This window comes from Colossoma macropomum, unplaced genomic scaffold (genome assembly GCF_904425465.1).
Source record: "Colossoma macropomum unplaced genomic scaffold, Colossoma_macropomum, whole genome shotgun sequence".
NCBI classification, from domain to species: Eukaryota; Metazoa; Chordata; class Actinopteri; order Characiformes; family Serrasalmidae; genus Colossoma; species Colossoma macropomum.
In genome coordinates, this window is record NW_023494784.1 from 42189884 (window position 1) to 42212939 (window position 23056).

The 23056-nt window shown below is 39.4% G+C and overlaps 1 protein-coding gene across 1 annotated transcript in view; it reads left to right on the plus strand.

Annotated features, from left to right (window-relative positions):
* Window positions 1–23056, plus strand: part of kcnh3 (potassium voltage-gated channel, subfamily H (eag-related), member 3) — a 245120-nt gene that overhangs the window by 131472 nt on the left and 90592 nt on the right. Inside the window, exons 2-4 of the mRNA XM_036571764.1 lie at window positions 210–443; window positions 14929–15063; window positions 20495–20634. Coding sequence (XP_036427657.1) covers window positions 210–443; window positions 14929–15063; window positions 20495–20634 — 509 coding nt within the window. The remainder of the gene's footprint in view (window positions 1–209; window positions 444–14928; window positions 15064–20494; window positions 20635–23056) is intronic.

Genomic DNA, 23056 nt, shown 5'->3' on the forward strand with positions numbered 1-23056 from the left:
TGTAATATCAACTGTAAGAATTATAAAATAAACACTAAGGGTCTGTTACCCAGACAGACACGCCCTGCATTGTACGGCATTCTGAATGGAGATTCTCCATTAAAAGGTAGCTGTAGTCCAGGTCTAGGCCTAATCTTTGCCTGTGAAACCAACCCTGCAGCCTCTAAAGTGTGAAAGAACTTTAACTTGTTCCTCTTTTTTTCTCACAGACAGCAACTTCGTACTGGGGAATGCGCAGGTGCAGTCGCTCTACCCCATCGTCTACTGTTCGGACGGCTTCTGCGAGCTGACGGGATACGCCCGAGCCGAGCTGATGCAGAAGAGCTGCGCGTGTCACTTCCTGTATGGCCCAGAGACCAGCGACAGATTGACCGCTCAAATCCAGAGCGCTCTGGATGAACGGAGGGAGTTCAAGACTGAGCTGGTCTTCTACAAGAAAGGAGGTGAGAGAGAGAGAGAGAGAGAGAGAGAGAGAGAGAGAGAGAGAGAGAGAGAGATGTGAATATCTGACCAAAAAAGACAAATATAAATGTCCTCACTGATTAAACCTTGGAAGTCTGGTGGGATTTCTTGAGACGTTTATGTGGGTAACATTCGTGTTCTTGCCATTTCGTTCAGCTGTAGCTGCAGCTGCAAACTCCAAGGTGTCCCAGAATCATCTCAGAAACATTTGATGGGACAAAAAGCATGCAACAATTTAACAAGCAAGCAAACGTTCCTTTACCCGTTCCCCATCTGGCCACTTTGGTCATAATATCAAAATACAGCAATCATGAAAAATAAGGCATTTTGGTAACACTTTCTATGAATGTCACCTTTTTAAGCATCTATAAACACATTTATAACATGTTAAAATACATGCATAAGACATTATAAACATGGCTATAAATATTTATAAAAATGCATTATACATTATAGCCATGCTTATGCATTATGAATTGTTAACATAATACATTATAAGTACTGATCATAACAAATTATAAGAGCTCATAAGTCATATTTGTCCGCTCTAAGTAAAGTGAAGCGTACTGTACTAAAGCCTCCTCCAGTGTTAAGAGTGAGGCTTCAAGTTGAAGTATTTACTGAAGGATTTACTGAAACACTAAAACATTCACAGTAAAGCACATTACAGGCTTCAAATGTCAGAGTTTAAACTAGAGCTGCCATCAGTGTTTTACCCAATGTGGGAAAGGTAATGTACACCACCGTTAGCTTGGTATTTGTGTTTACTTTACGCTCTCCAAGCTGGGACTGACTTCTTTGGTACTGGCATTATAACATGTTATTAACACTATTTATAATGCATTATATTAACAATTCATAATGTATAATAAACATGGCTATAAAGTGTAATTCAGTGTGATTCTTTTTTATAAATATCTATAACCATGTTTATAATGCCTTATGAATACATTATAACATGTTATAAATGTGTTTATAGATGCTTACAAAGGTGACATTCATAGAAAGTGTTACCGCACTTTTTCATCATAATAAAGTATCTCGTCTTCTACTTACAAACACAAACCTGTTATGGGTTGTACGTCTAGAATCCTCACTTTCCACACTCTCTCCACCTGTTTTCAAATTGCATGTACAATTGGCAAATTTAGGCCTCCCACGCCATTTACCAGCAGTTCAGCAGCACCACTGCTTTGGAAAACACATCCATTTGACCAAATTGCTTTGTAAAGCCTTTCTCAGAGTCCTAACTGGCATCAGATGCACCTGTGCACAGATCAGGGATGATAACACCTTAATACAACAGCTTGTGTCCTCATCTCCCCTTTTTGCCAACTTTTCTGAAAATAGCGCAGCGCTATTTCCCAAACATTTCAGACCATAACAGCTCCACAGCAACGCTCATGCTTTTTGACTGCGGTTCTTCTTCCCGTAATAAATAGGGACAAATAAAAGGAGCACAGCGTGTAAAACCATTCGCATATTCACTCACCTGCGGCTAGGAAAACAAAGCTAAAATAACCGCTATGTAATCCGAGAGCATGAGAGTGAATATGGACACGTCAGGTGTTTCTTTGTTTTCAGCTTTGTCACAGTTGTCAGGGGATATTTGTGACATTTTCTATTGTATAATACATTTGCAAAAAACATTAAAAATAAAAAAGTGTATCGGATGTCTTGACGTGGTTTTTTAACTTGGATGATAATTTTTTTCATTATTTAATACCAAGGTTTACAATTACAATTACAAGTACGTAGAAAATACTATTAAATGAAGTATTTTCACTGACAAAGTGCTGTAAAATGTCATGGCCAATAGCCACTTTTTGAAAAAAAAGGTTAAATGTATGTAAATAAATCCTAAACATACTGTATTTCAACATGGCTGTAGTTCAAAGAAATACAATCTGTATTCTTTCAACATTTACACTTATTTTATTGGTTGTTACTGTTATTATTATGGTAAAATACTGTAAGTCGGTGTAACTAGTTAAATTAGTGCCGAATTACTGTAAAAGCAGTGTTTCTAAGATATTAAATGTCATTGTACAGATTTTTTACCATAATTGAGAAAACAGTTTTACTGTTAAATAATGGACTTCGTCTTGCACCCCTGCTGCTGGACCTTTTACTGTTTTTTTTAAAGATTTTTTTTACAGTTTTTTTTACAGTGTACTTAATTGTATACATAAACAGTTACCTTGGAGGAAGTGACAAAGCATTAAAGCAGCACTATGTAGTATTTTGTGCTAAAACTGAAAGAAGTAGTATTACTGGGTATTAAGAAATAAGAACACAGTAAAATATGGTGTGCATTCATCACTGCAAGTTGCCCTATAAAGCCTGAAATAATCATTTAAAAGTCAGGGGTACCACAACGGATTTAGCAGGGGGGTTTTGGACTATGTCATATGTCTTTATGCATTAATGTTACACACAGGCTCGAAAAGAAGGTCCGACTTAATGTGTAGGTCTCAAGCAAAACCAACGGTATACTCATAAAGACATGAAGGTAACAGTTGAAGACACACCCTTCACCAAGTTTTGACCTCTGTTGAAGTTCTCTTCAAACAGATTCATCCATTTGTGGTCCGAAGCACAACCGACATTACAAAATGTTCTTCCGCACATTGCGGACAGTTACATATTTCTACCAGAGAGGTCTCCAAATGCCCAAAACTTATGTAGTGTTGATTTAAAGTCTTAGTTTTACAGCTAAACTCAAAAACATTGTTTAGAAATCATAACCATGAACAATTATGATTTTTCACTCATTTTAGTGGTTGGAGCTTAAAGCTGAAGTCAAAGTCTTGAGATCACAGACACTCATAGCTCCTGTGTTGGTGGAACTTGTGATGCTGAACTTAATTTAGCAGAATGGGCTCTTACCCAGTGTCTTCGAGTCACACGGGCTAAAAGAACATTGATAACTTTATCACTGTTACAACCCAATTGATCCATTTTGACTTACTCTGCATCTTCTTCTCACATACAAAAGCACTTTGGACTTGATGTGAAGATTTCAGTGCGTTACAATCAACATCAGCAGTCTACAACAACTAAACATTAAATTACAAATGAATGAATGAGTGAAAAGTAGGTCTCTGATGGTGTTTTCTGTAGTGCAGCAGCTAGTTAGTAACACCAACAACTTAAAGGCCTGTATCTTCAGCTGAGGTTAGTTGGGACAGTTGCATCGATGTAAAAATACAGAGATGCATCAACCTGGCAATTCAACGGCATAGATTCTGTAATTTTATTGATTATAATAAAGGAGGTGCTCCTTTAGTCTGAGTCCATGGTCTTAGCCCAGAAAAGGATGGCATGCCCACTCCGGGTAAGGGGAAAGGACTTGCCCCAGGTGGAGGAGTTTAAGTATCTCGGGGTCTTGTTCACAAGTGATGGGAAGAGGGATCGTGAGATCGACCGCAGGCTGGGACAGGTCGGCAGCAGTAATGCTACATCCCGACCCTCACCTATGGTCATAAGCTATGGGTAATGACCGAAAGAATGAGATCGTGAATACAAGTGGTGGAAATTAGCTTTCTTCACAGGGTGGTGGGCTACACTCTATTTGATAGGGTGAGGAGCTCGGCCATCTGGGAGGAGCTCAGAGTGGAGCCGCTACTCCTCCGCACTGAGAGGAGCCAGCTGAGGTTGTTCGGGCATCTGATCCGGATGCCCCCTGGACGCCTCCCGGTGGGGGTGTACCAGGAACTCAGACATCAATTGCAATCACTTGCAGTAAGTCCAAGCCTGCTTTATTAGAAATTATTAGATCAGTTGTGCAGCAACAGACAGGCTACACAGGCTGTAATTGTACCTATATAGTGGACCTATAAGATTTCTTGGATGGATGGCAATTTCCCTCATAATTTCCTCATATTCCTCTTTTACACTTCAGAGGTTAAAAAAAAAGTTATTTGTGATTGTGATGACACAGAACACAATTTCTTCAAAACCCGTCTCTCAGTCTGTAAATATTTATGAGAAACGTTACTTAACATCTTAAATTTGGTGGTATTTTTTTTTCCCATTTTCTCTTTAACTGTGTTTTGAATGATTTTCTGCCTGTTTTCCTCCACTACAAAACTACACTGCCTGCATTTAGAGCCCGAGGGATGTGAGAAGCATTTTTAAAACTCATTAATTTAGAGATAATGCAATCCCCATCAGGAGGTTGTGCATTGCTTAGTTTACGTACACTTAAACCACACACAGAGAGTCTACAGACAGGATATTCAAGCTGAGAGCATCTTCCCTTGTGGATTTGTTTACTGTACTACTTGTCTTAGAGCTTTAATCAGGCATGAGATGTTGGTCCATTTCTGAATATACCCCAAGAACATTCTCTCCCAAGTCAACCGTAGCCCAATAAAATTCTGTCCAAACCTGGCAGCAACACAAAGAAAATTCAGTTTGAAACTGCCTGTAACCCAAAAAAACATACTGAATGAGACTGTAGCCTGAGCAAATTCTGTCTAAACTGACTGTAGCCTGAGAGGATTCTGTCTGAAACCAACTGCAGCCCAATAAGATTCTGTCCAAATCTGACTGTAATGCAAAGTAAATTCTGTCTGAAACTGCCTGTAGAACAAATAAAACAAAATAAAACTGTTGGCTCATTCTGAACTGAAAGGTTACTTGACAACATTCTAAGTGAAGTGATCTGTAGCCTGAAAAATCCTGTCTGAACAAAACTGTAGTCCAACAAAATTGTCTGAACTCAATTATAGCCAGACAAATTTCTGTCTAAACCATCTGTAGCCAGACAAAATTCTGTCCAAATATGACTGTAGCCTGACAAATTTCTGTTTGTAGCCTGAGAGAATTCTATCTAAAACCAGCTGTAGCCTGACACTGTCTAAAATCAGTTGTAGCCCAACAGAATTCTGTGTAAACTGACTGTAGCCTGACAAATTCTGTCTAAACCGACTGTAGCCTGACAAATTCTGTCTAAACCGACTGTAGCCTGACAAATTCTGTCAAAACCGACTGTAGCCTGACAAAATTCTCTCTAAACCATCTGTAGCCCCACAAAATTCTGTCTAAACTGAGTGTAGCCTGAAAAAAATCTATCTGAATCTGACTTTAGCCTGAATTTAATCTGAACCCAAAATTAGCCCAAAAAAGAAACTGTCAGTGGTTTTCTGTATGTTAATACGTTAAAGTCTTGTTTTAACATTTGCAAAAAAAGAAGCACTGAATACAATTCTACATTATTTTGAATTATTGTTTAATTTTTGTTTTAATTATTGTTTAGTTCTGTTTAAACTGACTGTAGCCAAGCAAAGCTCTGTTTAAACCAACTGTAGTCTGACAAAATTATTTAAAACCAACTGTAGCCTGAGAAAATTAGCCTGACAAAATTCTGTCCAAACCAACTGTAGCTTAAAAAAAAAACTGTCTGAACTCAACTGAATTCTGCCTGAACCTAAATGTAGACTGAAAAAATGGCTGAATCTGACTGTAGCCTAATGAAATTCTTTCTGAACTCTGCTTTAGCCCAACAAAATTCCATCTGAACCCAAATTTAGCCCAAAAAAGAAACTGTCAGTGGTCTTCTGAATGATAATACGTTAAAGTCTTGTTTTAACACTTGCAGAAGAAGAAGCACATCAGATCTCCACAGGCTGACTGAATAGTTCTACATTCTGTTGAATTATTGTTACATACTACATTTTCAGACCTACTCTAAGAAATGCCTTCCTGGCTGCCTCTGTATTCAACTTAATCAACTTGCTGTTTTAGTTCACTTGCTTCCATAATCACACATCTCTGTGGACCTGGATACAAACAACATGAGTCTCTAGCGTCCCAAATTAAAAGGTGTTTAAGGTAATAAATGCAGGGAGAAAGAAAACAGTAATGTAGGGAGATTAACTAAGGGGCAAATGCAGGTAAAATGAGAAGCCAACCCAACAAAGCCCAACTTACATTTGAGAAAAAATCCTGAGTTCAGACAAATATTTCAAATTCTAGTCTGAGTGAAGTCCTTTTCACCATCTCTTGGTGTTGCCCCAGTGTCCACCCCCCCCCCCACCCCCCCCCCCCCCCCCATCCACAGCACTCTCAATTCTCACTCTACACACTGTCTCAGTTTGATTTCTAATCCACCTTGTCTTTCAGTGCTGTGAAGGTTCAGGTGTAAAGGGAATAGTAGATCATAGCTGCCGGATACCCATACATACCTACTGTGCTGCACATCTGCTGCATTGGATTACTTTTCTGTCACTCATACCATTCTTATATAAGCTCGACTTGTCAATCAGAAGGCGGCTGGGCATTCGCTGTGCTCATGTCAATCATCTCTACTACAAGTTCACCATCTGAAATTTGTAAAAGCACTGAATAGACAGGAATATGTGGGAGTAGAATATGGAAGATTACAGGAATAGTGTGTTTAGTCATTTGTAGTATTTTTAGTAACAAGCTTATTATAATCACAGTGATCATTGTGACGTCCACACTTACTATACACTTTATTGAAGACCTTTACGCACTGATCCATTTATGATATCCTCCTACTTTAGAGGTCTACTAAATATATGTATAAAATTACAGACTGTAGCCTATCTATTGCCATGCCACTGTCATTGGTCAGTTTCTGGCCACAGGACTGCTGTTTATCAGATATTATTTGTCCAGCAGACCATCCTCAATCTGTACTGAGGGGTTTCTAATAAAGTGGCCAGTGAGTGAATATGATTTCGCCTTAGTGTGTACCTCCAGTACTGTGCACAAGTCAGACTACCTTTCATTTATTTAATTTCCAGTCAAAACAGCTATTAAGTTTGAGTTTCTGGAGATATTCATGTGGAAATTAGACATAAGATACTTTACTTGCATAAGGAATGTGAAAAAATAGGATTCCCAACACTGAAGCTCAATGACTACAAGCGCCTTGTGACTACTAATAACCATACAAGAGCTGAAACTACCACCACCAGGTACGCAGCACTTAAAGCTTCCATCTTTGAGAGAAAGGAGAAAATCAATCTGCTGCAGATCTGAAAAATATCTGCATGTGTTTCTGTCCATCCTTCCAACTCAGGATGTGTAGCTTTTAAGAAGCCCTCACTGAGAAAAGGAAATAGACACATTGAACAAAGAAGCTGCTGGTGTTCTTAGAACAATGGAGCGCCTGCTAGTTTATATCTGGTTTATGTTGGTCTAGGGCTGGTCTGGTGCTGGTTTAGCTAGGGCATCCAGCATCCAAAACACAACCTACATTGGTTTTGCTGGTGATCAGCACAATAGCTTCCATTGTGGTTGACCAGCATACTAGCTTCCAAAACACAATGCTGGTTTTGTTGGTGACCAACCATGCTAATGTATGGTAGCTTTTCTAGAAGGGTGACCACTCCAGTGTCCAGACCTCACCATCACTGAGTGTTTGGGATTATTTGGATTGTGAGCAAAAATTTAACCAATTCCTTTTTTATTATAAATATGTTTTCAGTTTGTTTTGCCGATGCAGAAAATTGAATAGCTCCCCTTGGCTGGCCTCATGGCTGTTTTGACCGGAAATTATTACATACTAGTTTAATCCAAACTTGTTGAGCTATTCTTAGGTTACAGAAGTGTGTAATCAAACTTTGGGCCCACAATGTAAGGGGTTAATTAAATGGTTTATGACTTGTGTACAGTACTGTAATTGAGTCGGGCTGTTCTTGGGTTGTAACAAGCACCTCAATTAATTCCACCCTTTAACCCCTTAAAATCCCAGGCTTATTACATACTAAAGCTTACTGTTCAGTAACTACAGGGACTTCAGTGTGAAGAAGTGCACTCTTAAAGAGATGGTGCTTTAAGAGTTCTTTGGTAAAGAACACTCAAAGAACCCTTTGCATGATTAAAGCGTTCCTTGCATCATGAAAGGGTTCCTCAGATTAATGGAGAATTTGTTAGATGGTTCTATATAGAACCTTTTTGAAAATTATAAAGCACCCAAAAAGGTGCTAAATATCTTCTATTGTTGTGGTGTGAAACTTGTGCACACGTTCCATCAATCTGAAGAGCCTTTCATGATGCAAAGAACCCTTTAATCATTCAAAGCGTTCTTTCAGTGTTCATGGTTCCACATAGAACTGTTTTCTTTACTAAAGAACCCTTAAAAAAACTTTTTTAAGAGTGTGTAAAAAACTTTCCATCAAGGGGTCATTAAATGGAACTGCAATGATATAAAGTTAGCTTATAGGGGTTTTACTGGGGATACTCTTACAAACACCTTTTGAGGTTGGGGCGATGAAATATGTCAAGTCAAGTCAAGTCAAATTTATTTGTATTGCGCTTTTTACAACTGATGTTGTCACAAAGCAGCTTCACAGAAATCCATTAAGGACAAAGTTTTAACATGAAATGTAAATCCTCCAGGTGAGCAAGACAGGGGCGACAGTGGCAAGGAAAAACTCCCTCAGAGCTGAGGAAGAAACCTTGGGAGGAACCAAGGCTCACAAGGGGGGACCCATCCTCCTCTGGTCAAACTACCTACAAAATTATTATACTACTAATATTAATAGTAGTAATAGTAATAGTTAGGAGTCCACTTCAGTGTCGGGTGGGCAGCCAGTCCAAGGCAGGTGGCGGAGACTGGGGTGTGGGCAACTGGTCTGAAGCAGGTAGCAGGAGAGCTCGACAGACAATCGTCCATCAGTGTCCGGCCGGACAGGTGGGCAGTCGTTTACTCGGAAAAAGGTAGGGAGATGGAGTTAGTTTTGTTCTGTATGGGTGTATGTATAATAATATGTAAAACATTTCCAGAGTGTGGCTAACGACTCCGGCAGATCTGACTATAACAGCTTAACTAAAAGGAGAGAACCAAAAGGGCACACAGATATGGGAGCACCCTCAAACATTTTGGCATCCCTCCGCTCCACCGTCCACAAACCTGAGTGATCGCGTGCGAGCGGCAGGACGACAGCACCAGCATCTCATATATTTCCCTTTATTAAACTCACCACACATACAATCTTGTACAGTATCAACAGCAACATTTAATGTAATATTTACGTATTTGCGTTTCCCCGCCCAGACTTCCAATAAGTCTGTGCAAAGCTGAGATTGATTATTTACAAAACCCAGTTCATACATTGGCAATAAGAGTCACTACTGGGATCCAGCAATACCGTTTACCAATGTACACAGTTCCTCACTTGCAAAGTAATAAGGGAGAGAAAGAAAGAATGGTGAGCAACGAACACTGTTGGGACTCGGCGGTCTCAAATTCAAAAACTTGGTTGCTCGCGACCTCGTCGGCTTGAATAGCAGTACAAGTCCCTTGTTTACTCCCGTTGTTGAACTCTGTTTAGTGTCTGTTTGATAACTTGTTCCAAAATGTCACCTCGACCTGCAGAAAAAAAGTTGTTTGCAAACGGTGAAAAAAACAGAGTAAATAGCTCGAAGGGAGAAGTTGCTTTTCCACCACAATGGTCCTCTCTCTTCCTACCATGTTCTACCTTCCTAGTTTTGTGTTTGCCTCTGTTTTCTGATTGGCCGATTGTCCCATGACGTAGTGAATGTGAAAGGGGTACTTAAAGTTCATAGAAAAGAGCTCCAAATTACCCCTTTTTAACAGGCAACTAATTATTAATGGTCTTATCTATATATAATAAAAAAAATAAAACAATTTAAATCAGCAATCAATGTGTGCTTGTCACAGGGTTTGTGTCTAGCATACTTTGCGGTGACCCACCTTTTTGAAGAACATCTGAGTTGAATACAAAAAAATCATTTTGTTCTATTATTTAACACAAGTTATTCAATTTAATTAGCAATCAATTTCATACTTATGCGACCTGCATTAGTGAAACGCTCCATTTGGCAAATTATTGCAGCTGTTTTTTTCAAATCAGTGGTATTTTTCTCTCATATTTGTACATAAAGGTCACTTCTATTGAGTCGTGTTGATGTGACTCTCAAAGCACACATATAAGCACACAGTGGGTTTCATTTAGCACCCATCTGTCTGTGATGAGCATGATTTTTGCCTGATTTCCTTCACTGCAGCATGGTCTGTTCTACACTACCTGCTTTCAGAGCAGTTTCTGTATGAAAAGACGTCTTTAAAACTCACTGAATCAGAAATAATGCAGTACTGATCCAGTATTGTTCTTATTTTCTAAAGAAATGACACACTCCATTCTTTTCCTTTCCCTCTGTCTGTCTCTTTTTCTTTCTGTTGCTCTGACTGACTGCCCTGAATCTCCTCAGATTATTAGGAGCTTGTTAGAACTGCACTGAAATCAGTGTTGCGTTGGACTTCCATGTCCACCATATGTCCAAAAGTTTGGACACCTGCTCATTTCTTGAGTAATGAAGGGTATTTATAGGGAGGTTGCCCTTTTGCTGCAGCCTCTACTCTTCTGGGAAGGCTTTACGATAGATGTTGAAACATCTTGCCGTGAGTATTTGATTGAAGTCAGCCACAAGAGTATTGGTGAGGTCAGGTACCGATGTTGGATGATCTGTTCTGGATCACAATCACCCCTTATCTCAAGGGTACTGGACAGAGATCCATCATTCCAGAGAGCACAGTTCTGATGTTGGGGGGCTTTATACCCCTCTAGTCCACACCTAGCACTGGGCATGGTGACCTTCGGCTCATGAGTGGCTCCTTTAGAGCACCCCGTTCTATTGGTCAGTGCTTTTCTTTGGCGATTATACAAGCAGTGACTGTGCCATTGAACACCGTTGTCAGCGAGTGGCTCAATGGACTTATGAGAAGGCGTGTATAAATATTTTTGGACATATAATTTATATGACATTCGCACAATTTTGTCTTTCAGCTTGTTTGCATTTAGCAACAATTGCCATATTAATGTAATATCTTTGTTCATATGGAATTGATGCCCACATTTAAATCCAGGGCATTCAATGCAACACTGTATGAAAAGATCAGTGGTCATTTTCTGGAACTGGGATGTTAATCCCTTAAACCCCCACTTCACTTTCTCAATTCTTCACTATTTATCTACGAAACCTAAATATCAGGTTAGTTTCAGATATGGAAAATTTCATTAGTTCATGAATAATTTATAGTATTTTTTTGAATAACTCATGATGGTGACCAAATAATGCATAGTAGTTACTAAATAAGTGCATAATTCATAGTGGCTACTAAGTAATTTATAGTAGTTACAGAATGATTCAGAGTGGTAACTTAATAATTCATAGTAGTTACTGAAAAATGTACTGGTTACTGAATAATTTCTGAATTTCTGAATAATTCTTCTTTGTATTGAATAATTCATAGCGGTTTACAGTGAGTTACAGAGTAATTTTGTAGTCATTACTGAAAAAAATTAATAGTAGTTACTGATTAAATTACAGTAATTAATGAGTGATTCATAATAGTTACTAAATGATTTATAGTAGTTACTGAATAATTCATAGTACTTACTGAAACATTTGTAGTGGTTTCTGGATTATTCACAGTAGTTACTGAGTGATTAATAATGGTTACTATAAAATTCATAGGAGTTACTGAATAATTCATAGTGGTTACTGAGTAATTTACAGTAGTTACTATGTAATTCATAATGGTTACTAAATAAGTCATAATAGTTATTAAATCATTCATAGTAATTACTGAATAAGTCATAGTAGTTACTGAATAATTCATAGTGGTTACTGATTAATTTGCAGTAATTTCTCAGTAATTAATAACTGTTACTTAAAATTCATAATGGTTACTAAAAAGATCATAGTAGTTACTGATTAATTCATAGTGGTTACAGAATAATTCATAGTAGTTACAGAATAATTCATAGTAGTTACAGATTTTTAGTTGTTACTGAATAATTTATAGTGGTTACTGAATAATTCATAGTGGCTACAGATTTTTAGTTGTTACTGAATAATTCATAGCACTTTCTAAATTATTCTTAGTGGTTTATAAACTATTCGTAGTAGCTAATAGTTCATACTAGTAGGAATGATAGTTAATAGTTAGTTAGCAGTTATGAATAATATCAGATTACAAAAGTTTTTTGTTATCGCTGGTATTAACCACAAACTCTTTTTTTTTCTTGCTCAATTTTCTCCCTATTGTAGTCATGTTCATTTTCACCTGCTAGCTAATTCTAATTAATCGCACAATGCTGTGAAGCTGGGAGGGTGAAGTCTAGCAGGCGCTTCTGCTGAGACATGTAAAGCTCCAATACATCATTTCAAACTGCTGCTAACACAAAGTCATTGGAGCTCAACACGCTTGGAGGAGAACACTAATTCTGTTATGTCAGTCAGCAGACGGCCACGTTTGCTGGCATTTTGTTGAATGGTGGAGGAAGAGGGGGCATCCCACCCACCCGGAGAGAGCGACACACACACACACACACACACACACACACACACACACACAAACATGCTCATGCTGCTTGATCTGCTGCTTTATTGAGACTGGCACCTTTGAAATTGCTCCTTCATATTTTTTTCCAATTTGACTCGAGGTATGCGTGCAGGCTTAGGAGGGATAAAGACAGTCCTGCCAGCAGAGTCTGCAATCTCCTCCAGCAGCCGGAGCTGATTTACTCTCTGTCTGCGTTAGACAAACAGATACAACAAACAGGACAAGTTTCCCTGCAATATTGTTCCGTCTCTCAGGGCTGCGATGTTTAGATTTGGGTGGAAACACTGTTTACACTCTTCAGAACGAAGGCTCCTAAAAGACTCCTGACTTAGAAAAAACCATTCAAACGGTGGAGGAGTGTTTCATTGCTTGGAGGTTCTTTAAAATTAAAAAGGTTTTTCACATTCATAAATCTTATCCATGGTTCTTCACCAAACCATCCACCAAAGGTTTCTTCAGGGAACCAAAGCTGGTTCTGCTATAGCAGGGGTGTCAAACTCAACCACTAAAAGGGCCATATTAAAAAACCTCAACAGATCTGTGGGCCAGCTGTGTTTTTATTTCATTCTTATCTAACATGTTGACCCCAACTGGCCATTGTTTATTCAAAATATGCCAAAACTTCAACAGCAAAAAATAGGCAGTCTATACTTGAATGATGCAAAAATAATTTGAAATAAAAACAAATTGTTTTATATAAAACAATAGACTACATTAGCTGTGTTAGGTTTTTTAAAACAGTCCATTCGCTTGAACTAAACACCTGGCATCTTTTTTTTTGTGGTGATGGTTATAGATGGTTTTTGGGGAGGGGGTGGGAGCACATATTATGTTGCAGTGCATGCTGGGAAGTGTAGTACAGCTCATGGTGAAATGGGCTAATATTAATAGAAAATTAAAATAATTTTGCAGGCTGAATAGGATTGTGGCGCAGGCCTGCCTCGGCACCACAGGCCTTAGGTTTGACACATGGGCTGTATAGCATCACTCCAGTTGTAATACAGGTAACACCCAGAATGAAGTTCTAATAAAATGAATACCCAGAATAACTCATATGAATTCATAACCTTATTCACTTACTATTCTCTTCTTATGTTGTGACATTTTTTTGATCATTTTATTTTTATTTTTTATTTTATTTATGATTCCACTGCTGGGAAAAGCTCCGACTCCCCCCACGACCCAGAGGGACAAGCGGCGTAGTACATGTGTGCGTGTGCATGTGTGTGTGTGTGTGTGTGTGTGTGTGTGTGTGTGTGTGTGTGTGTGTGTGTTATGATTCCTTTTATAAACTACCTTATAGTCTTATACTTTGTGTGTCTTATTCCTCGGCACTATAAAATTCCAAGATAATTTTAATTTTTGAAAAGTAGCAGATAACTTCATGGTCACACTTTATTTTTGGTCACTTTATTTTCCCTACAGATTCAAAATTATTGATTTTTTTCATGACATTAGCTTTAGGGTTAGGGTCAGAATTAGGTTTTGAATTGATATTGAAATGAGATATTAATAGATACTTTATTAAATGTTTGTTAGACTAGCTGAGCATCTGCAGTGGACTCGCAAAATAAAATGACAATTACGGTGTGTTATTTATAATGTAATAATATGACGGTATGTATAATTAGATACCTCAATTATTATAATAATAATGTAATTGTACTGTAATTACAATGTAATGATTCATCCTACACCAGTTTATTAGGCACATAAACTTGGCCCTTTGTTTAGAAACACCTACCATATTAGTGCACTTCATAGGTTTACAGTTACAGACTGTAGCCATGTTTTTTTCACATTTTATTAGCCCCTCCCCCCCATTTATCAGTGGAAAGGGACCACCATAAGACCAACACTGTCCATATTTTATTTGTGGTCTCAGCACAACAGTGTCACTGCAAGGTTGAAAATCATCCACCACTAAAAAATATCCAGCCAGTATCGGCTCTGTGGTCAGAAACTGACCACTAATGAAGGACTAGAGGATGACTTTATGCCAGAAAGGGGGAGCTACAAGAGAGGGGTTTCTGATAAAGTGGCCAGTGAGTGTATGAATATGGCAAGGCTGATTTTTATGGTAAAGTGCATCTCATATTAACATCTCTGATTGGCAGGTACTCAGTTCTGGTGTCTGCTGGACATCGTGCCCATCAAGAATGAGAAGGGAGAAGTGGTGCTGTTTCTGGTGTCCCATAAAGACATCACAGACAATAAGAAGGACCAGGATGAAGAGCAGTGTCCAGAGACGGGTGAGCGCACAAACACACACACACACACACACACACACACACACACACACAGAAAACATGTAATCTGGATTATATAATCCGATTTCAAATATCAAGTGCTTGTAATCACAGTAGGATACCGTCAAAAATAAGCGTAATCAGATTACAGTTACTTTTTATGGATCACTGTTTTGAAGGATTACATATAATCAAGGATTACAATAAATCAGACCGATTATTTTGTGAGTGAGCTCATAATCTGGATAACATCTGAGTGTCTCTATGAGTGATAACGTTTCTGAAGTACCTGGTTTGGCCTGGCACTTTACTCTTTAATTCTATAGCGGTCACTCACTGCAGTGACACTAAAATCAAATGTGTACATCATTTCTACATTGAAACACACAAAGTGTCCAAAAGTTTGTAGACACCTGATCATCCAGCGTTTCTTCTGAAGTCAGGGATGTTAATAGGGAGTTTATCTTCCTTTGCTGCAGTAACAGCCTCTACTCTTCTAGGAAGGCTTTACACTAGATGTTGGAACATTTGCTGTGAGGATTTGATGGCAGTCACAGGAGCATTAGTGAGGTCAGGTACTGATTTTGGATGATTAGTTCTGGATCTCCAACTCATTCCAAAGGTATTGGACCTCCATCACTCCAGAGAACACTAGTCAGTGTCAGTGAGATATTACACCTTACCCTCTTAAAAAAGATGGTTCTTTAAGGGTTCCTTAGTAAAGACAATGTTTCTATATAGAACCATGAACACTGAAAGAATCATTTTCATGCTTAAGTGGTTCTCTGGATGGTGAAATTGTTCTTCAGATTGATGAAGAATGTGTTGTATATGGTTCTACATAGCACCAAAAAGGGTTCTTCTATTGCTACAAGCTTGAACCCTTCTGGTGCCATACAGAACAATTTTCAAAAAAGGTTCTATGTAGAACTATATACAACACATCCACATCAGAAGAACATTTGACCATACAAAAAAAACATTTAAGCATGCAAATTTAATGAAAGTGTGGCAGATATTTTATTCAAATGGAGGAGACTCACACACAGACTTACGCTTCCACACAGAATGCAGCTGTAATTAGTGTTGGCATATTTAGAGTTTGTAAGTCAAACATGCTCTTTGGTTCATTTCGTTATCATCATTGTGAAGACGCCCTGCAGTAAAGCAGGACTGGCGGTGTCTGTGTTTTAGTGCTGATATTGTTTGGTCACCAGAAAAAAAAACACTCACCACAGACGGAGAGACAGGCCTCGAGCTATGAGTAACAAAGTACAGAGAGAGAGAGAGAGAGAGAGAGAGAGAGAGAGAGAGAGAGAGAAAGAAAGAACAAGGGGGACAGATAGAAAAAGAGAAGGGGAGGAAGGGACAAAAGCAGAGAAGGGAGAGGGGGAAAGGAGAAAAGTGAGAGAAAGAGAGAGAGCAGGAGACAGAGAGAAAGAAGAGAAGGAGGGGAAAGGAGAAAGAGTGAGGCAGGCAGAGAGAGACAAGCAGCGAGAAAGAGGGAGAGAGAGAGAGAGAAAGCAAGTAAGGGGGATAGAGAAAAAGCGCAGGGGAGGAAGGGGGAAAGGAGAAAAGAGACAGAGTGAAAGACATAAGGGAGGAAGAAAGGGAAGAGGGGAGGAGGAGAAAAGCGAGAAAACGGGGAGAGAGACAGGGGAGACGAAGAAAGAGAGAGAGAGACAACGGGGGAGAAAGACAGAAAGAAAGAAAGAAAGAGGAAGAGACAAAGGGGAGGAAGAAAGAAAAAAGGGAAACAGAGAAAGACAAAGGGAAAGAAAGAGGGAGAGCCAGTGAGTGAGAGAGAGAAAGAAGAGAAGAGAAGAGAAGAGAAGAGAAGAGAAGAGAAGAGAAGAGAAGAGAAGTAGAGGAAGAGATAGGAGAAAGAGAGAGGAAGAGGTGGGATAGGAGTTAAAAGAGAGAGAGAGATAGAGGGAGAGAGATCAGCATAAGGAAAATAGAGAGATGGGGAAAGGAAAGAGGAAGAAAGAAGGAGAGACAGACCAGGAGACAGGAGGAGAGATGTATCGAGATTGGGAGAGAGAAAGTAAAAGAAGAAGAGAGAGGGACAGGGAGAGAGAGAGAGACAGGGAGAGAGAGAGAGAGAGAGAGAGAGAGAGAGAGACCAGTAACCTTCAGCAGGTCAGGTAAACACACTGTACAGGTATCGTGGCCTGCTGACAGGAGCGATTACCTCAGGCTTCCTCTGTGCGCTTCACTGGAACACCTGTTCCACCCCTCCTCTGTGATTACTGAACACCTCTCTCTCTCTCTCTCTCTCTCTCTCTCTCTCTCTCCGACTGATGAGTCATTCGTTCTGGAACAGCCGTATGTAGGTCAGCGTTCCACGCGGCGATAGCTGTTACCGTAATACTGACTCTTCTTCTCTCCTCAGACTGAAAACAGAGGCGAACTGACGGAGAGGTGAACGGACAGTTAGAGCGAAGAGGCACTTGTTAATAATGACCATTAGCCTGACTCTCTCACAGGACTCGCCCTCGTCTTTAGGTCAGCTAATTAGCCAAAGTTAACACTGTTAAATGGCCAATATCAGTTTTCTTACATTTCATTTATTTCCTCTCTGGTGATGTTTGTGTAATTAATTTATACGTGATAATTTTCCAAACAGGCTGTTCTTGTTACCTTTAAGACTGATATATATGTATATATATATATATATATATATATATATATATAGAGAGAGAGAGAGAGAGAGAGAGCTCTGTATTGTGTTTCATTCAGACAGCACTTCTTATAACTTCAACAGGAATAGGTGGGGCTAAACAGCTGTAGGCAGAATAGTTTGTATGAATATAGAAATATGTAAATGCAATGTTTTTTTTGTGACATCACAAAAGCAGGGTCCAAAAAGGCTGTTTTAGCTTTTATATATAGGCTGTGTGGACTGTATGCACGGGCGAGTAAATGCACGGGTTAACCTAGGCTAAAGCCCTGATCCCTGATTGGCCGTCTAAATGAGATTTATTTATTCCTTCTACCCAGTTTGATAACAGGCCTGCTCAATCAAATTGGGGAAGAAAATGAGTTAAGCCAAATTTTTAGGATAATGAAATTTGATTTGTTTATTTGTTTTCTGTGGTTGCTGTCACTGGCCAATCACATTATTACAATCTCCGCCAAGCCCTGCCTTCTTTTCCTCAGCCTTCCAATCACTGCACAGCAACCGTTGCTATCCGCCGCTGCCTCAAGCTCAGTTTGTTATCAGCGCGCCAGTGTTTGAATTTGAAGCTCCAGTTCCGGTTAAATGTGAGATTCTGTCCTGTAGAAAACACCGTTTTCTACCATCGCCATTGTAGAAATGTGGTGCAAATTTGGTACTTATGATGCTCTTTTACTACAAAGGCTGAAATGGGCTGGGTGAATATGTCAAAGCAAACGAAGGTAAGACATGAATAAACAATTTATATGTCCACATATATATGGCTGTATGCTTTACCTATGACAAGTAGGTTTAGGTTTTGAAGTCTTGTCAGTCATGTTTGGGTCCACACGTTTAGAATTTGGAAATAAACAATGATTTACATCTACCTACGACACTGAATCAACGACAGACTACAGCTTGTTGTGGACCACAATGCTGAATTGGGCTTGTTATTCGCCAGCTTCTTGTTCAAATTTTCCCATTCCACCTTAAATGATGCAGCAGTTACATTCCGGCACCATTTAAGGTGGAACAGGAAAAGAAGCCAACTTCAGCCTCATTGGTGGAGCTCGGTTGTTAGTTCATTGCATATTTCAAACTTTGACCGACTGTGGCTTTTAGCAGATTGGTCTGGATTTACGTTTGGTGAGGCTAAAACTGATTTCCTTTTCGCCAGCTTGTTATTTAAATGTTCCGTTCCACCGTAAATGGTGCAGCAGTCACAGGCACCAGAACGCAACCGCAACACCATTTAAGGTAGAACATACATACATACATCATCTAAACCGCTTATCCTTCTGGGTCGCGGTGGGGTGCTGGAGCCTATCCCAGCTGTCATTGGGCGGAAGGCAGGATACACCCTGGACAGGTCGCTAATCCATCGCAGGGCTTAAGGTGGAACCTGGCAGATAAGAAGCTAACTTCAGTGTCGTTATGCTGTGTGTAATCCTGCGTTCACAGCGACTTTTCACCTCTTGTCGCCCAAATGGCTGATCGCTCATCGACTGTGGTCGTTTCTGAACTCCAACTGACCATTGGTTAGTTTCTGAACTCCAACTGACGCCAAGCACTAATCAGATGAGTTCCCGCTTCATGCTCACTGTCTATTTGCGGGTAAAGCACCACCACCATTATTCCACCTGTAGTAGCAACAATTATCTAGGAACCAAAAAAGTGCACTGTTTTACAGTGGCGGAGATAAAGTGCGTACTGCGCTGCTCAATGCTCGATTCCTATTGGTAATCACCACGTTGCTTCGCTCCTTATTTGCATAAAGTCGCCAACATTTACGCCGCCTCCTAACGCCAGAAATCACCAGCTCTCATTGAAAACAAATCACCGCCACCTTGTTGCGTCGCATTGCTGCCGGTGTGAACGCAGGGTTACTAGACCCACGACCACTTGGAGCCCCAGGACCCCTGAGTGGCTTTAAGCACCCCTGACTGTATGAACTGTACATTTTGAAAATTTAACAATGTTTAGATACTGCATCAAATTTTTTTTTTAATGTTGAAAATTCCATGATACGGGCCCTGTAGCATTGATGTTTCATGCCTAGTTTAAAGCTATCGTTCCTTGTTTGAAAGAAAGCAACCTGCATTCTTCAGGTTGAGGTTTACTGAACTGAGTTTAAAGGAATCTGAATTGAGTCTAACTGTGTGGAGAACAAGAACAAGCAGTTTGAAAGGGAGATGAAGGGTGTATTAAAAACACAGCAGAGGACAGAATGAATGTGACAGCAAAAAAAGAAAAAAAAAGATACAGCACCGACGGCAGATCTGAGAGCGTAGTGTGTCATGCTGTCTCATCAGTCCTCCTTTTAGAGGAAATATCCCTGAAACCATGTTAATACTGTACTGTTCTCTATTGTGATGGTTGCGTAACCCCAGCCCTTTTCAATTATTCATCATCAGCTGCAGCAGGAGTAATCTTTCATGTAAGCAGAAGGTACCATGTCCATTAGAATTAGTCATTATTCAGTCAATGCATGAAGTATATTTACCTTGTATGAACTGCAAAGCAGGCAAGAAAGATTCATGCCGCTCCTCTTTATTCAGTAAAGCATGTATATGTAGTGAAAGTACAGAAGGTTCTGAAAGTTTCCTGATCTGTTACAATTTGCTATGACTTTTCTATAACGGGCTGATATGCTGTAACCTGTTGGCGATGACTTTCTCCCATTTTCAAACCAATTTTATTTTCCTTTCTAATCTAAAATCTCAAGTGAATCAAGTCAAAAGCAAACTACATTAAAATCTGTCCTCTGATCAGATGAAGAGACGGGACTGGAGGTCCATAAGGTCACGCGGCCACAAGGTTTCAACGCTAACCGCCGCCGCAGCCGGGCCGTGCTTTACCAGCTGTCTGGACACCTGCAGAAACAGGACAAGAGCAAGCTCAAGATCAACAATGTAAGTGCATCACTATTATAGCCCATATTTAATAGTTTCTAATGTAGCTGACAATAAATGAAAGTTGAGGAAACATGTTAGCATGTCTAGCTAGCTAGTAATGTTAGCCTTTGTGAATGTTGAATGAAGCATTGTATTACAGGGGGTTTTCAACTTGATTGCAAATGTTAACATATCAAATTACACAGTTTTGTTATCCTTAGTTAGATTTGAAATAATATATCCTAAATTACCATTTAAATGGAGTTAAAAGATCTCAGAGAACTGAAAGGAGTTAAAAGAACTCAGCTTCTCTGCCTAATAAGGATGATTTGGGGGTTTTAGAGTACAAAGTGATTAACTACTGAGTGGCGACAGCAATATAAATAACGCATGGCAGCAAATGGTTCACTTATTTTAAGCTTTTATTTTCTGGCAGTAGTCGCACTTCAAATCTATTTGGGATATAGTTAAAGAGGTAAAGGTACTTTGAACCAAGAGTGACCACAGTAACAGTAGCCATGGTAAGGGTTAGTATCTAGCGCAAGTAGGAAGTTGGTCAAAACATCATGCAGATACTGTTAGCATTTGCTAAATTGTAGTGCTGTGGCTAAGTGGCTGTGATAGATAACGCATCATCCAAACACCCATTAGCATTTGCTAAACGATGTAGTTAGGTGGCAATGACTGACAACAAATCATTCAAGCACTATTATTGATAAATAATCACTATTAGTGATAAACAACAAATAATTAATACAGTTTTAGCATTTGCTAAATAATTGTACAATGACAGAACAGTTTAAATTCACAGACTAAGGTAGACTAAAGAAATGTATCTTTTTAAATGTGTGTTTAAAGTGGGCACTGCAAACACAGGCTTTCTTATTAAAGCAATAAGCCACAAGATGCCATGCATTACAGTGATTTCACTACTGTCAGTGGATGTAGGCCCAATCTCAAAATGCTAGCTAGCTCTCACACTGATGGCCACTCAGGCTCAGCTAGAAGACTTTGGTTTTTGGAAGCAAGGCTAATTCTAATTCTGAATGGTCCAAAAAAACTTGCCCTCAGCTTCTTCCAACATACTCCCACCCGACTGAAATCCAACAGGGCACAGGGTACATCAGTAGGATACTGTACAGTATCCCATATACAAAAGAATCCATGTGCCGTACTACAGGACAGGGGCGCAACTGGTCTGCCAACATCACAAACAGAGCCAGTCAGACCATCTCAAGTCCTGCCCCATTTTTCTCAGCCCTCCAATCACTGCTTAGCAACCGTTGCTGGCTACTTTTCAGCGTATATGTTTGTAATGGGTTTTCTACCCATCTCCAAAGCCACAAATAAACTTTAAAAATGTCAGGATTGGTCTGTGTGGTAAACCTGTGTGGTTCCAAAACACCTGTTTTCCTCCATTTGCAAGCCATTTCATTTCCATTACATTCGTGGTTGGTAATGTGAGCTACTTTCACTGGATAATAAGCGGCATGGCTCCTCACAGGAGCCTAAATAGCCGAAGCTGGACAGATTGTACAGCTGAGACCAAATTTAAGTTACTATTTTAACCATATTATTTGTGAAGGGTACAAGTCGTGTATAACAGTTATGCCCTTTTACTTTTTTTGTAACAAAACAGCGTAACATTACATTAAATCCTTCATCATACTACATTATTGACTTTGTTGCTTCTGTCCCTGAGAGAACAATGTCAATTATGTGCAACTCATTTAAAGCATACATTTCCTCTATATAGATTATCACAAATGTATGCACTACATGCATCAGCTACCTATGGAACTTTGTAACTCAATAAGCATATGTTGAGGCATCTAATCTTGCTCATATGAAACTCATGGATGAAGAAGAGAGAGACGCAACATCACCTAAACAGGTTAGACTTGATTTTCATTCAGGAACAACTCTGTAAGCTTCACCTTTTATTCATGAAGGTTTTATTTCAAGGCAGCTGGGTAACACTTTCTATGAATGTCACATTTGTAAGCATCTATCAACACATATATAATGCATTCATGAGGTATTATAAACATGGTTATAAATATTTATAAAAATGAAAATGTTTATTATACATTATGAATGGTTAATATAGTACATTATAAGTAGTGTTAATAACATGCTATGCTGTCAGTTCCGAAGAAGTCAGTCCCAGCTTGCAGAGCTTAAAGTAAAGACAAATACAAAGCTTATTTATGTCCTGAGACTTCCATTATTATATTTCTCGCCGTTGGTGCTGTTAGGGCGGCATCTTCGGGGCTTCAGTCCTGAATATTCAGATGCTCCAAACAGGCTGTCCAACCTAGAATTACTGCTACAATGCGCTTTTCTTACCCAGAGCTCTCACTTTAAATGTTACACTACATCACAGCAAACCAAGTACCCATCAGCCCCTCCCCTGAACCCCCTCTGAAATCACACTGAG